General features: G+C 45.3%; 1 protein-coding gene across 1 annotated transcript in view; it reads left to right on the top strand.

The window, feature by feature from the left end:
• BRIX1 (biogenesis of ribosomes BRX1) overlaps positions 1-13,831 on the top strand; it is a 28,711-nt gene that overhangs the window by 3,851 nt on the left and 11,029 nt on the right. The window contains exons 3-8 of the mRNA XM_077462878.1: positions 6,075-6,118; positions 6,427-6,497; positions 7,193-7,242; positions 9,075-9,148; positions 11,796-11,846; positions 13,088-13,189. Of these exons, the coding sequence (XP_077319004.1) occupies positions 6,075-6,118; positions 6,427-6,497; positions 7,193-7,242; positions 9,075-9,148; positions 11,796-11,846; positions 13,088-13,189 (392 nt within the window). The remainder of the gene's footprint in view (positions 1-6,074; positions 6,119-6,426; positions 6,498-7,192; positions 7,243-9,074; positions 9,149-11,795; positions 11,847-13,087; positions 13,190-13,831) is intronic.

The raw sequence follows: 13,831 nt of genomic DNA on the forward strand, positions 1-13,831 counted from the left end.
TCAGTTTTTGTGTTTCCTGCCGGACGGGAAGGAGCACGTCTTGGAACTGGTAAGGGGAGCTCCTTCTCAGGGGTTTTACCTGGGGAGAGTGCCTTGATGGACCTGGCCCTTAGCACCCCTCGGTCCGAACGAAGGGAGGAGAGGGTAGCTTTCAGTCCCCGCTGCCATTTAAACGTTCGGAGAGAACGGGACCCCGATACGCGGCAATCTCCCCCTCGGAGCGCTAACCGCTCGTACCTGTCGGTCGGAGGCGGCGGGAGACGTTCGCTCTACCGACCGGCGTTCGGGTACTGTGAGCGGTACGTTCGTAAGAACGCACGGCGTCGGGGCGGAGTTTTTGCGCTCTGGCGTACGGAAGTGGGAGAGACGCACTTCCGCCGGATTCGCGTCATCAGGGGGCGCCGCAGGACCCGTTCCAGTCCTTTGGGCGCGGCGGTGTGACTACAGGGTTGCCTGGAGCAGTGTGAAGGCTCAGAGAGACTGAGTGATACACAGGAACCATGGAGAGTGCGGTTGTGCAGGTGGACTCCGGTTCAACAGGCTCCAGTACCTCTCAGGTAAGCTTGGTGAGGGCAGACCAGGACTTACACTGGGGGGTGGGGGGTCACTCTGACCCGTAGCACCTTCCCGGGGTGGAGAACCTGCTGGTGAAGGAGGGCACTTCCTAAACAGACCCTAGAAGCACAGTGGTGTGGTCAGGGGTGGTATTTTAATGGGACCCTGTTTTTCTTTGTTTTTAGGTTAAACAGGACAGAGCCCAGATACCTTTACCCAGAAGGAAATGTGCCGTGTGTGGGGCTAAGTTAGGCACCGGTTGGGAGAAGCCGCTTTGCCCAGATTGTGTCAGTAGCCTGGTAAAAGAGGACTCGGTGGCAGCTTGTCACAATGTTTTAACATCCGTAAAGGATGAGATTGCATCCACCTTCCAATCTTTTAAAAACATGATGGATAGGATGCAGGGTCCTTCTGTCTCTTTACCCAGAGCCGTGAGTATGCCTTCCTTATCCGAACCAAGTCAGGAGGAGGAGGTGGATAGGGAGAGGTTATCCAGGTCATTAGCCTCCTCTAGGACAGAGTCTACTTCAGAATCTGAGGGGGAGGAAGAGGCCATTAGATCAGCCAGATACAAGCTGTCTTTGGATGATGTGGGTGACCTCCTCAAGGCTATATATGACACCTTAGAGATCAGAGAAGAACAGGTCCAGCTTTCAAAACACGACATGATGTATCAAGGGTCGAGTGTAATGAAAGACAGGGTATTCCCCGTCCATAAGTCGCTAGTGGAGGCGATTCTGCTGGAGTGGGAACAACCGGAAAAAAGGCCATTTTTTTCAGGTAGCCTTAGAAGGAGGTTCCCTTTTGAATCGGATGCGGTGCATCCCTGGAACAAGGTTCCCAAATTAGACGCTCCCTTGGCTAAGGTCTCTAAGAAGACAGATTTGGCCTTTGATGATATGGGTTCACTCAGGGACCCTATGGATAAGAGGGGAGATCTGCTGCTCAAGAGAGCCTGGGATGCCTCTTCCATCGGGCTTAAACCGGCCCTAGCAGCTACCTGTGTGGCCAGAAACTTGGAGTGTTGGCTTACACAGTTACAATCACATATTTCTGCAGGTACTTCTAGGCAACAGCTGTTGAAGTCCTTTCCGCTACTGTTTAAAGCGGTGGGCTTTTTAGCGGATGCCTCGGCAGAATCAGTCAAACTGGCTGCTAGATCAACAGCACTAGTGAACGCTGCCAGAAGGGCCGTTTGGCTTAAGACCTGGTCAGGAGACACAGCTTCAAAACTAAAGTTGTGTGGATTACCCTTTTCAGGGGACCATTTGTTTGGGCCCGGCCTGCAAGAGGCGTTAGAGCGCACGCAGGATAGGAAGAAAGCTTTCCCAGAAAGGAAAAAGAGACCTGAAGGGAAATGCCTTTTTCGAAGCCCCAGGCAGCAAAACCTGCAGGAAAGGGAGGTTCGCCCCAAAAAGCATTGGACGGGTCACAAGGGAAGAGGCAGAGGAGGTATCTTATTCAATCCTCCTCAACCCTCCCCTAAAACCCAGTGACTCCTGCGTCCCGGTGGGAGGAAGACTGGGGAAGTTCCTCCCACAGTGGGAAGCTTCAACCGAAAGTCCGTTCATTCGAGATCTTGTAAGGAACGGCTACAGGTTGGAGTTTGGTTCAGTTCCCCTCCCGAACTTTCAAGTAACAAGGTTACCAAGGGACCAAGAGAAAGCAGAGGCTTTGGCTCTTCTTCTGGGGGATCTGGTGGACCAAGAAGTAATGGTGCAGGTACCTCAGGAGGAGCGAGGCTTGGGGGTTTACTCCCACGTATTCGTGGTAAAGAAACCTTCGGGGAAGTTCAGGTTAATACTGAATCTCCGTCCCCTGAACAGATTTATAAAATACAAGCGGTTCCGGATGGAGTCAATCTTCTCGGTAACCAAATTCCTGTTTCAGGGCTGTCACATGGCCACAGTGGATCTCAGGGATGCATATTTGCATATCCCGATTCATCCGGAATCTCAGAGATTTCTCAGGTTGGCGGTGAGGTTGAACACGGGGGTGTTACACCTCCAGTTTCGAGCTCTCCCCTTCGGGCTTTCAGCCTCACCAAGAGTCTTTACAAAAGTTCTGGCAGAGGCACTGGCCCCATTAAGGCTCAAGGCTATAACAGTGATCCCATATCTGGACGATCTACTGTTCATAGCCCAGTCGGCCCAACAGCTGCAGAGGGACATACAGGAGGCCTTGGTTTTCCTGCGCTCACTGGGGTGGCTGATAAACCAGGAAAAATCCCAGCTGACCCCCTCACAGGAGGTCCTGTATTTAGGATACAGGATTTCTTCAGTGGAAATGAGAGTATTTCTTCCGGAGGAGAAGATCGGCAAGCTAGAGCAGGCGGTAGCCCAGCTTCAATCTGGTCGGGAAGCCCAGATCAGGGAGGTGATGAGAGTCCTAGGGTTGATGACATCATGCTTTCCAGCGGTGGCCTGGGCAAGACATCATCAGTGTCCTTTACAAAGACTCATGCTCCGTTATTGGGATGGCAGGCAGGAGAGCCTGGATCAGGTTATGCCCCTATCCTCGGCAGTCAGGAGGTCTCTTTGGTGGTGGCGGGCCCAGGTCAACCTAGACAGGGGTCTTCCCTGGTCCCCACAAGCTACGGTGGTGGTCACGACCGATGCCAGTGCGCTGGGTTGGGGTGCCCACCTAGAGGGAACCTTAGCCCAGGGTTCCTGGTCGAACCTAGAGACAGGTCGTTCCTCAAACCAGAAGGAACTTCTGGCAGTCTGGAAAGCTATAGAAACATTCCAGTCCCGGTTACATGGCAGGGATCTGCAAGTTCGCTCAGACAATGTGACAGCAGTAGCCTACCTGAACAAGCAAGGGGGAACCAGAAGCCCTGCACTGCAGGTAATTGCGGACAAAATCTTCTGCTGGGCAGAGAAGAATTTGTCCTCAATATCAGCCATTCACCTAAAGGGAACCCAGAATTTCCTGGCCGACTTTCTCAGTCGCCAGAAGATAGGTCAGGACGAGTGGGCCCTCAACAAGGAAGTGTTCGAGGAGATCGTGTCATGCTGGGGAAGGCCAGAAATAGACCTATTTGCAACAGAAGGCAACAGGAAGGTGACACAATTTTTTTCGGTTCACCCACAGGATCGGGCCAGGGGGATAGACGCCCTTGCCAATCCATGGATGTTTGGCCTGTGTTACGCCTTTCCTCCCGTAAGGATGGTGGCGGAGGTTCTGCAGAAGTTCCGTTTGGAAACTACGGACCTCATTTTAGTAGCTCCTTTTTGGCCAAGGAGACCCTGGTTTGCCAGCATAAAGAGATTGGCCGTACATCCTCCGCTGTTTCTACCAGTCAGGGAGGACTTACTTTCCCAGGGGCCGATCCTGTGCCCTCAGATAGAGAGGCTCAAGCTTGCGGCCTGGTATCTGAGGAACAAATCTTAAGGTCACAGGGTTTCTCAGAGAGAGTGATTAGGACCTTGTTAGAATGCCGTAAACCTGTTACTAGGGCAATTTACGCCAAGGTAGGAAAGAGGTTTAATTCCTGGTTGCGAGAACAGGGGATTGCAAGTCCCGGGGTCCCGGCAGTCCTAGATTTTCTACAGGCAGGGGTAGAACTGGGCCTATCTATCAGCACTCTAAAGGTACAGGTGGCGGCCTTAAGTGTTTTCCTTCAGTCCTCCCTTCAGCAGAATCCATTTGTCAGGAACTTCTTCAAGGCTCTATCTAGATCCAGGCCTGTGAGAATGAAGTCCTGTCCTACTTGGGATTTGGCCTTGGTTCTTAGAGCTCTGACCCAAGATCCATTTGAACCATTAGAGGGGGCTTCACTTAAGTGGATTGTACTAAAGACTGTATTTTTGATAGCGATCACGTCAGCTAGAAGGGTCAGTGATCTACAAGCGCTCTCGGTCAGAGAGCCATTTCTGTTAATCTTAGAGGACAGGGTAGTACTTAAGACTGATCCTAGTTTTCTTCCTAAAGTGGTGTCCACTTTTCATAGGACACAGGATATTATTTTGCCAACTTTTTTCTCAACCTCAGACAAGGATGAGGCGAGATCTTTAAGTTTGTTAGACGTCAGGAGAAGTCTATTGATTTTTTTAGAAGCCACTAAGGTCTTCAGGAAGTCAGACTCACTTTTTGTTAATTTTTCGGGCGCCCGCAAGGGCTGCAAGGCGTCCAAAGCGTCTATCGCCAGGTGGATACGAATGGCGATAGTTAAAGCCTATGAGTTAGAGGGGAAGCAGGCACCCTTAGTTAAGGCACACTCTACAAGGGCGGTTTCCGCATCATGGGCAGAGAGGGCTGGAGCCTCTCCGGAGGAGATCTGCAAAGCAGCAACGTGGTCCAGCTACTCAACGTTCGCAAGACATTACCGTCTGGATTTATGGTCTGATAAAGAGCAGACTTTTGGACGTAAGGTCCTCCAGGCAGTGGTCCCGCCCTGACAAGGTGAGCTCCTTGCTTATCATCTCAAAGGCTGTCCTGGAAGACGATATGAGAAAACCGGAGTTAGACTTACCGGTAACTCTTTTTCTAGGAGTCTTCCAGGACAGCCTGGCTTCCCACCCAAAGTTGTTTAAATTGGACTAAGTGGTGAGGATGTGTATTAACATGATTGTTAGTGTGTTATGTCTTTCAGAGCCTCCCGGCGGTTCTTGGAGTAAAACTGAGGAGGGCCTGGAGGACCACACCTTTTATTTAATTGGCTTGACGTGTTTCCTGTCCCGGAGGGAGGAGCCCTATATCTCAAAGGCTGTCCTGGAAGACTCCTAGAAAAAGAGTTACCGGTAAGTCTAACTCCGGTTTTTATAGCAGTGATCACTGTATAATTGTCAATGGGCCCAAAAATGTGTCAAAAGTGTCCTATTTGTCCGCCTCATTATCGCAGTCCCGATAAAAATCCCTGATCACTGCCATTACTAGTAAACAAAATAATAAAATGCCATAAATCTAGCCCCTATTTTGTAGATGCTATAACTTTTGCGCAAACCAATCAATATAGGCTTATTGCAATTTTTTTTCTTTTTTTTTTTTTTTCTTTCCCCAAAAATAAGTAGGATACATATTGACCTAAACTGATGAAGAAATGTAGTATTTTTTTTTTTTTGTTCCTGTCCTTAAGCTATGGAAATGGCTCTATTGTTATGCCACTTCTGATAGCCTCTCTCACTTAATCGTTTTGAGATGTTAGAACATTCTAGCTGAAAACTTTCCGGGGTGGAGCAGTTGCGCTTAGCTCTAATAAACTCACCCATCGGGGTGGAACGAATAGTATGGGGTGGATGACAGCTGGAGGCCAGAAGTAAGGAATTTCTGGCAGTAGGTTTGCAGAAGGTTCCAGTATTTATAAGTAGTATATTTATTACTGTTGCATGTGTTGGGACACATCGAGCCTGGGCACCTGTCAGTGGACCTGGTGTATGGATTGAGTTGTCCCTGGAGAGAGCGCTGTTACCGTTCTTTTTTTTTTTTTCATTGTTAGCATTGGCGGGTATTAGAATAGAATTGAATATTTGTTTAATGTATCTCAGAGTGGGGCTTTTAATATTTTGTTCCCATTTCAGATACCAAAATGGATCGCAAAGACAAGTTGTTTGTCATAAATGAGGTATGTGCCATTATGTTTTTCCAGTCTAGCTCCAGAACGACTCATTATGTGTGCTGTGCTGTGCTGGGTGCATTCAAATCACAGGGGTTGTGTGTAAGAAACGTTAACGGCTGATGATGTTGCAACAAAAGTGAAGTTGGTTTAGGACAGGGCATTGCTATTCCATGACAGACGATTTTGGCAGAAAGCAACACCCTATCCGAAGGAGTAGGGCAGTGATGGCGAACCTTGGCACAGATTATTCATATACAGATTGATTATACAATAAAGTGAATATTTCCTTTTACATAGACATTTTTTCTATGCAGGTCTGTGAAATGAAAAACTGCAATAAATGTATATATTTTGAAGCAAAGAAAAAACAGGACCTGTATATGTGGTAAGTTGGCACTCTTGGATTTGTACACAGCATTACTTTAAAACTCTATTTTTAGACATACATGAAGGGTTGGTATACCGTAGCAAAAAACAATTGAGGTTTTAGAGAACTTATTGGTTAGACAAATCATTTTGCTAAATTGCAGGTGGTTATGGGGTCTTCTGGGTCAGTGATGGACCAGGGCCCTGGATCTAACTACATGCCTTGCACAAAGTGCCAAGGTGAACACCCATGCAAAATCCAGTGCCCAAAGCAACATTACAGTCTGACCCCACGATGTGTGGTCTGGGAACAGTTCCAAAGGTTATATTGGGGTTGCATCAATCTGGATGCATTGCTTCTATTGTATTAGACAGTGAGGCGTTTCATGAAGTTGAAGGTGAAATAATAAACTAGTTAAGCTAAAAGTGATTACTCCATAAGGAAGATGAGGTCATCGCCTTGGTGCGCTAGTAAAAAAACAAAAAACTGAGGACTCATGGAGTGGCTATGTGGGGGTGGGGGAATGCCCAGGGGGCATGTCCTCAAGCTTGCCCATGTCCAATCACCTGAAGGTACCAGCCTATAACCCTGGGTCTATGAATACTTAGACTGTGTCCTGTATTGTACGATTAGTATAAAATGTTTTTAACACGTTAAATGCTTGTCCAATAAACAAGAAATTAAATAGTTAACACAATTTTTCTTTACTTTAGGGTAGCCAATTCCCCTGGGGGACCTTCTGCAAAGTTCCTGGTTCAAAACCGTGAGTGTTCTATGTGCTGATAATATATATAGCTCAAGAGTTTACAACCCTTTTATACATCTCATACTTCACCTCCACTGTGCAGTTTGTTTTCCCAGTCCTCCTCTTCTGGGGTCCCCCGGGGATGCTGGTAGCTCCTCCCTGCATCGCGTGCCCACGTTGCATAAGGCTCTCCTAAGGTGAACACCCGTGCAGGCGTGCTCCCGGGACCTGCTTCTGTGTACATTCACACAGAATGCCGGACTCGGCCCTCATCATTCGCTTTGATTGACAGCAGCGGGAGCCAATGGCTGCGCTGTTATCAATCTATCCAATCGAGAGCCGAGACAACGGGCAGAAAGGTACACCATGTCTCCACTGTGGGAATGAACTGGCTCAGGTGACTAAAATGGGGGGGGCTGGTCAGTGTCAGAAGTTTTTTCACCTTAATGCATAGGCTGTGTTAAGGTTAAAAAAAACAAAACAAAAAAAAAAAACACCCGGTTTTACAATCCCTTTAACCCTTTTGCTGCCAGAGCCATTTTTGCATTTATTTATTTTTTTTGCACACGTTTAAAAAATAATTTTAGGCCTGAAGATTACATAAAACCCCAAACATTTTATGTATAAACATATATTTTGTGAAAGCAGACACCCTAGAATAAAATTTGATGGTTTTAAAATTTTTATGTCACCGAAAAGGTCTCGGAAATGCAATATTTCAGTAAAAACAAAATAATGTAAATTTTAGGGCAAAGAAACAAACTACCCAAATTTTTTATATAAAAGATGAGGGTTGCACTGAGTAAATAGAAACCCAACATGTCAAATCTTAAATTTGCCTGCGCCTGTGACATGGGGACAAACCTTTAGTATTAGTTTTCTATAGGCAATGCTTCAGAAGCCCCCTATAAGGTCATCAGTTTAGTGTTACGGAGGTGGTCTGGTGGTAGAATTCTTGTTCTCACTCGCGTATCGCAATTGTTTTCATGCGTAGGCACCCCCAACCTGTGCTTTTACACTCACATATGGGGGGGTGGCACAAAACATTTTTGGGGTGGATTTTATGTGGGTGTAATTTTTAAACTGTTCTTAAAAAAAAAAAAAAAAAAAAAGTCCCCTATGTGATCATTTTTAGGTGACAAGTTCCCTTTAATGAGACATGTAGGGTCTGGGCTCCACTGAATGCATTGCGATTTACATTCCTTCCTGACTTTGCTAGCCAGGGAAAGTGACAGGCTGAACTGGAGGTGATGTCATACATGTCGGGGTCACAGCAAGAAGGGGAGAAGAGCAGATGTGGGTCTGCTCTTCTCCATCCTCTCCACCCACCATTTCAGTCCCAGGCCGGAAATGGGCAAGCGTAGCCCAGAATACATGGGTGGGTGGAGGCAATCTGGTCGCTGTCTGTTCATTTTACACACAATCCTGGTGCTGCAGCCACCAGATTGAGAGAAACTCCTTGCTGTCAGGTCCTTATGACGTATGGACCTGGCAGCAAGAGGGTTAAAAAAAAATATATATAATTTTTTAACATGGGGATTCCTACAACAGTATATCCTAAGGGTCCTTTATCTGGAGGCTGACCCACCAGTCCATGGAAACAAATTGATTATTAGTTTATAAGTCCAGCGAAGTCCTCTGTATTTCCCTGCATCCATTTTTTTTTTTTTTTTTTTTTTTTTTAAATACATATTGATTGGGCTCTTCCTACTGATTAGAAGTTGGTTTTATGCAGTATATTGGTAGAAATCCAGACAGGCTTCAGGAACCATGCCATATTGTTCACCTCGGTGCATTGATGTTTCCTAAAGACCAGCCTGACCATATTCTCATTGTTGTTTTATTGTTAGTTCACACACTGGCGGAGCTGAAAATGACTGGGAACTGCCTGAAAGGATCTCGTCCTTTGCTCTCATTCGATCCTGTGAGTATTTTAAGTCTGTATACTACATCGTATTCTTGGCTGTTTGATAATCCTGACGATCGGGGGTAGACGGTTCTCGGAAGGAAATCGGTCTGCAATAATTAAAGTGCAGACTTTTGGAGCCACTTTCATCGCAGTAAACAGAAATGTATCCCCTGGTTTTTGGCTTTGACTGGCAAACTTTGTTTCCCGCAGTACTTTGTCCATCACTGCCATGCCCTGTTGGTTTCCCGTTTTTTATCTATTTGAATCATTTTATTTTCCTGGCTTAATATTCATCCTTTCTTTATCATAAGCTGAATTCTTATTGGATATAATCTGTGGGGAGTCTTTCAACAAGTAGAGTCTCTTTTGTGTAAATCTTGTGCTTGTTATCAGCATGAGATTAGCATCAAAGAGCCCACTTTTATTTGGCAGTAGTAGAAATTCTTCCTTCACAGAAGGATATTTTCCAGCACTACACAAAAGGCAGCTTGGACATCTAAGCCATCTTGCTATCTTTCCCTCGGCTTTGTCTGCTCAAACCAGACGAGAGTTCTCTGGATCACGCTGCGGTACTAACTTTTACTGCAATAAAGTGATAAAGGTAAAAGTGCAGCGCTAAAACTTCAAGTGAACAAAGACCATTGGATATGTCTCACAATGACCAATACAAACAATGTGGAACTCTAATTGAATGAATACACAGTGATTTTGCATTAAAAAAAAAATTAGACAAAGTCTATGAGTGAAATGAAAAACCAAATGCGTGGTGAGACCAAATGACCCTGAAAGGGGCATACACCAAGTGTTCATAACATCATTTTGACATCAAAATAGTGGATAAATGGTGAAACGATATGTGAAGGTGAGTAATCCGCCACCAATAGAATGAAGGCTTACCAGCTCAAAAGGACGTACGTCCCATGAATCAAGCAAGCAAGCAAACGCCAAAGTTGGAAACATCAGATCTGGATACCTTTGACGAATAATCCAAGTCCTCAAGCAGTCCTTAAGGTAGTCTCTGTGGAAGGTATTTTCATAAAAAAAATAAATAGGTTCTCCCATATGTTCATGTGTATAGTTAGAGAGGAGAACAGAAAGCCACATAGCATAGTTCCGTATAAAATGTAATGAAAAAACTTACATTTTAGAAGAATAAACAGCGCTTTTGGTAATGTGTACGGCGGCAGTGGATTCCGTCCTGATGCGTTTCGTCTACATAGACATCAGATGAAAGGTGAACTTACCCTTTAAAGTGGTAGTAAACCCTTTACAACCACTTTAACCTACAGGCAATCCATATGAATGTTTTAAATTGCACCATAATGCATTTAATTACATCATTCTATTTTTTTCCACTATGGGTCATGTTGAAATAGGCTATTGTCCCCTTTTAAAAACATATCTCTCGCGACCAGCCCCTATTTAATCTCCATTGGTTGTCTTAGTCACATGACTTGAAAAAGCGATAACGCCCCTAAAAACACGTTGTCAGAATGACGGCTACCCACCTCTGCATCCTCTCCCTCGGCTTGCACTCCATCTACACTCTCTCGTGTACCAAGCCTCGTTTTGGATTTGTGTTTCCACGAGTGAATGACGTCATGCTCGGGCGCTTCCACCTGCCTGTTCACGTAGCTGCCGGTCAGCTCTTCCCTTCCAATCGGCAGTGTCGCCGTCCTTCATCGGTGTTCACAGGTCGGTTCCATCCACTCGGCTTGACACCCATCCTCTCCCCCTCAGTGCTTTGCGTTCATTTCACAAGAGTAACTTCTCTTGACCACTGCAGCACCGCTCCACAGGGCTGGTTTACAATTCATCGCTTGCCAAGGTACTTTCACAGTGTCATTTACGCTGGTCAGCATTCCTTCTGTGTGAGGAGAGTTTTGCATGTTGGGTTCTTATCAATTTTATATTATCGTTTCAATAAACTTGTGATTTCAACCACATTGGTACCATCAGACTGTTTTTGGTGACTCAGCGATCATTCGCTTCTTTTCATTAGGAGTTTCCATTCAGTGTTTCTGGTTGTGGCTGTTTTTTCGGAGTACCGCTCTTGTTTATTTCCGACACCACTCCTGGTGGGGAAGCTCCACACAGCTGCTTTTTGGTCTTCTTCAGGGCACCATATATTGATGTAAGGGGAACTTGTGTACTAGTCCCCTAGCGCCAGACTTATTGTTTTCTTACTGTTTTTTTAAGCCTATTTATAATGTCCTCTGTGGGCTCCTGAACCTTTCCTCCGCCCCCTCAAGTCTGCAACAGTGAATGTTGGTTGCAGTCGGGTGCACTTCTCCATGCATACTACAAATCCCATAGTTGCTAGTACATTTTGGGAGCACATGAGGGTGGCTATATTCCTATATACAGTGGGACCACGGGGAGAATGAACATAGCCATCCTCTTAGTAGAAGTAATATCTCAGCAAAAAACATTATTTGGAGGAGGCCAGGGGCAATAAGGTGGTACCTTTTTTTTTTTTTTTTTTCCCATGAATAATACCTACCTGAATAAACCTTCTCTCCCTTTTTTAATGGCAGAGTTTAGTGTCACTCTAATTTCCAACTTTACCCGGTGCTAACATTTGGTACTTCATGTCTGTATGAGACCCGATTTTTCTGTGGCTCAGTATGAAGCTAATGTTTTATTCTCCATCACTTTGCAGGCCTTTGATCGCGATCCGTACCTTACTCTGTTGAAAGAGCTCTTTATACAGGTAATATAATACATTTTTTCTTTTTCACATAAAATTTTTTATTTTTAGTCTGAATTCTCTCTAGATAATTTCACCTGAAAAGTAAAGTCTTGCTTAACCTCCTCCTACCCCCTCCTCTCCTCATTTGTAAATCTTTCTTCCTTCCTTCTCCTGTTGTGACAGGTACCTGCTCCTACATCTGCATGGCTCACCTAGGCTAGCTGAGCATAAGTTGGCACCCCCTTTCTTCCCCCTACAGCCTTCTGGGACTTGTCACAGGTCCTGGGAGGCTGCGGGACCATTCAGAAAGTGCAGCGCATCTCGCACATGCACAGTGGGGATCTGGCTGCGAGCCATTAGGAAGTCACTGCCAGCTTCCCACAGTCAACATAGTGGTGCCAGGGAACAAAAAAAGGCGAGAACTTGCCCAGGTGAAGATGGTGCTGTATCCCTGGCTTAGTGTTTTATTAAAAATTAGCTGTTACAGTATTTGTAGCTGCTGACTTTTTTGTTTTTTTGTTAAAGTATTCTAGGGCTGAACTCTCCATCTGAAAATGCTGAATCCCTGGATTTGTAAATCCAATGGTTGCAACACACGCTCTCACTATAGTCTGGATAAGTGAAGAGAAGGTCTCCCTAATCATTGCACATCCATACCATCCCTGAGCTGAGTGTGAATGATGACCTCAGCCTGGACTCCAATGTGGAGGTTGTCATTCACACTCCTCTCAGGGATGGTATGGATGTGCGGTCATTACGGAGACCTTCTCTTCACTTTGAGCCATTACAAGAGCTGGGATGAGCTCCCTCCCATACCTGCACTCCCAGCAGTGGACATTTAGGACTTGGACCCCTTCCAGAGAGCCTGAGCAGCTCACAATGCAGGTTTTTGGGTCACTAGTCTGGATAAAGTGTACAGATCAGCAAATCTGACTTCACTGGATGATACACTTGTTTTGTGTAAATTTTTCAGCAAGTATTAAGGCCAGGAAACGCCAGACACCAGCATTTTCAGAAGAAAGTCAGTAGCAGCTTTTATCGTATTCTCAGAACAAAAAAAGCCATTGCTGAAATCTTTGCTGCTTCACAAACTCTTCCTAGCACCCCATAATGCAGTGCAGGAGCCTCTACTTTGCCAGAACTTTGGAAAGAAAAATCAGTAGGAATGAGTCCTATGGAATGATTGCTATTCTGAGTGCTGATATATTAATAGGTTTGGGGATTATAATCAGTTTTGGTTTTATGCTCCTTTCTGAATGCAGATTTTTGGAACCCCAAGATACCACCCAAAGAGTCAGCCATTTGTGGACCATGTGTTCACGTTCTCTGTAGCAGACAAGAGGATCTGGTTTAGAAATTATCAGGTAAGTCTTCATTTAATTTTCACAGATAGAATTTGACTTCTGGGTACTCGCTCTATGTGGAGAGATGTAGCATGAACAGCAATGTATATAGCACTACAGGCTGAAGTTTAGACTATTCGCTTATTGGTGGTCCACCAGACAAAAAAAACAGTTTGTATTCTGTGACCAAACTCCTAGAATGTTGTTACATTGTAAATAATAGTACTTGGTTTATCACCAAAGGAGACAAATCTTTATCTGCTACATGACTATTTTATGCAAGTATCGCTGCATATACAGTGCTGTGAAAAAGTATTTGGACCCCCCCCCTCTTTTGCATATTTGTCCCACTTAAATGCTTCAGATCATCAAACTAATAATACACAAAGATAACCAGAGTAAATGCAAAATGCAGCTTTTAAATTATTTCATTTATTAAGGGAAAAAAAGCTTACCCCTCCCTCCCCCCCCCCCCCACTAAATCATGAACAAACTTTGATTAACCACATTTTTTGGAAAGCTGAGTTCAGTTTCACTTGCCACACCAGGCCTGATTACTGCCAGACCTGTTGAATCAAGAAATACCCTAAATAGAATTTGTCTGACACAGTGAAGCGCACTAAAAGATCTCCAAAAGCAACACGTTATGCCACGATCTAAAGA

Source organism: Lithobates pipiens, unplaced genomic scaffold (assembly GCF_037356315.1).
Source record: "Lithobates pipiens isolate NorthernLeopardFrog02 unplaced genomic scaffold, aLitPip1_a1.2 Scaffold_3, whole genome shotgun sequence".
In the NCBI taxonomy this organism is placed as follows: domain Eukaryota; kingdom Metazoa; phylum Chordata; class Amphibia; order Anura; family Ranidae; genus Lithobates; species Lithobates pipiens.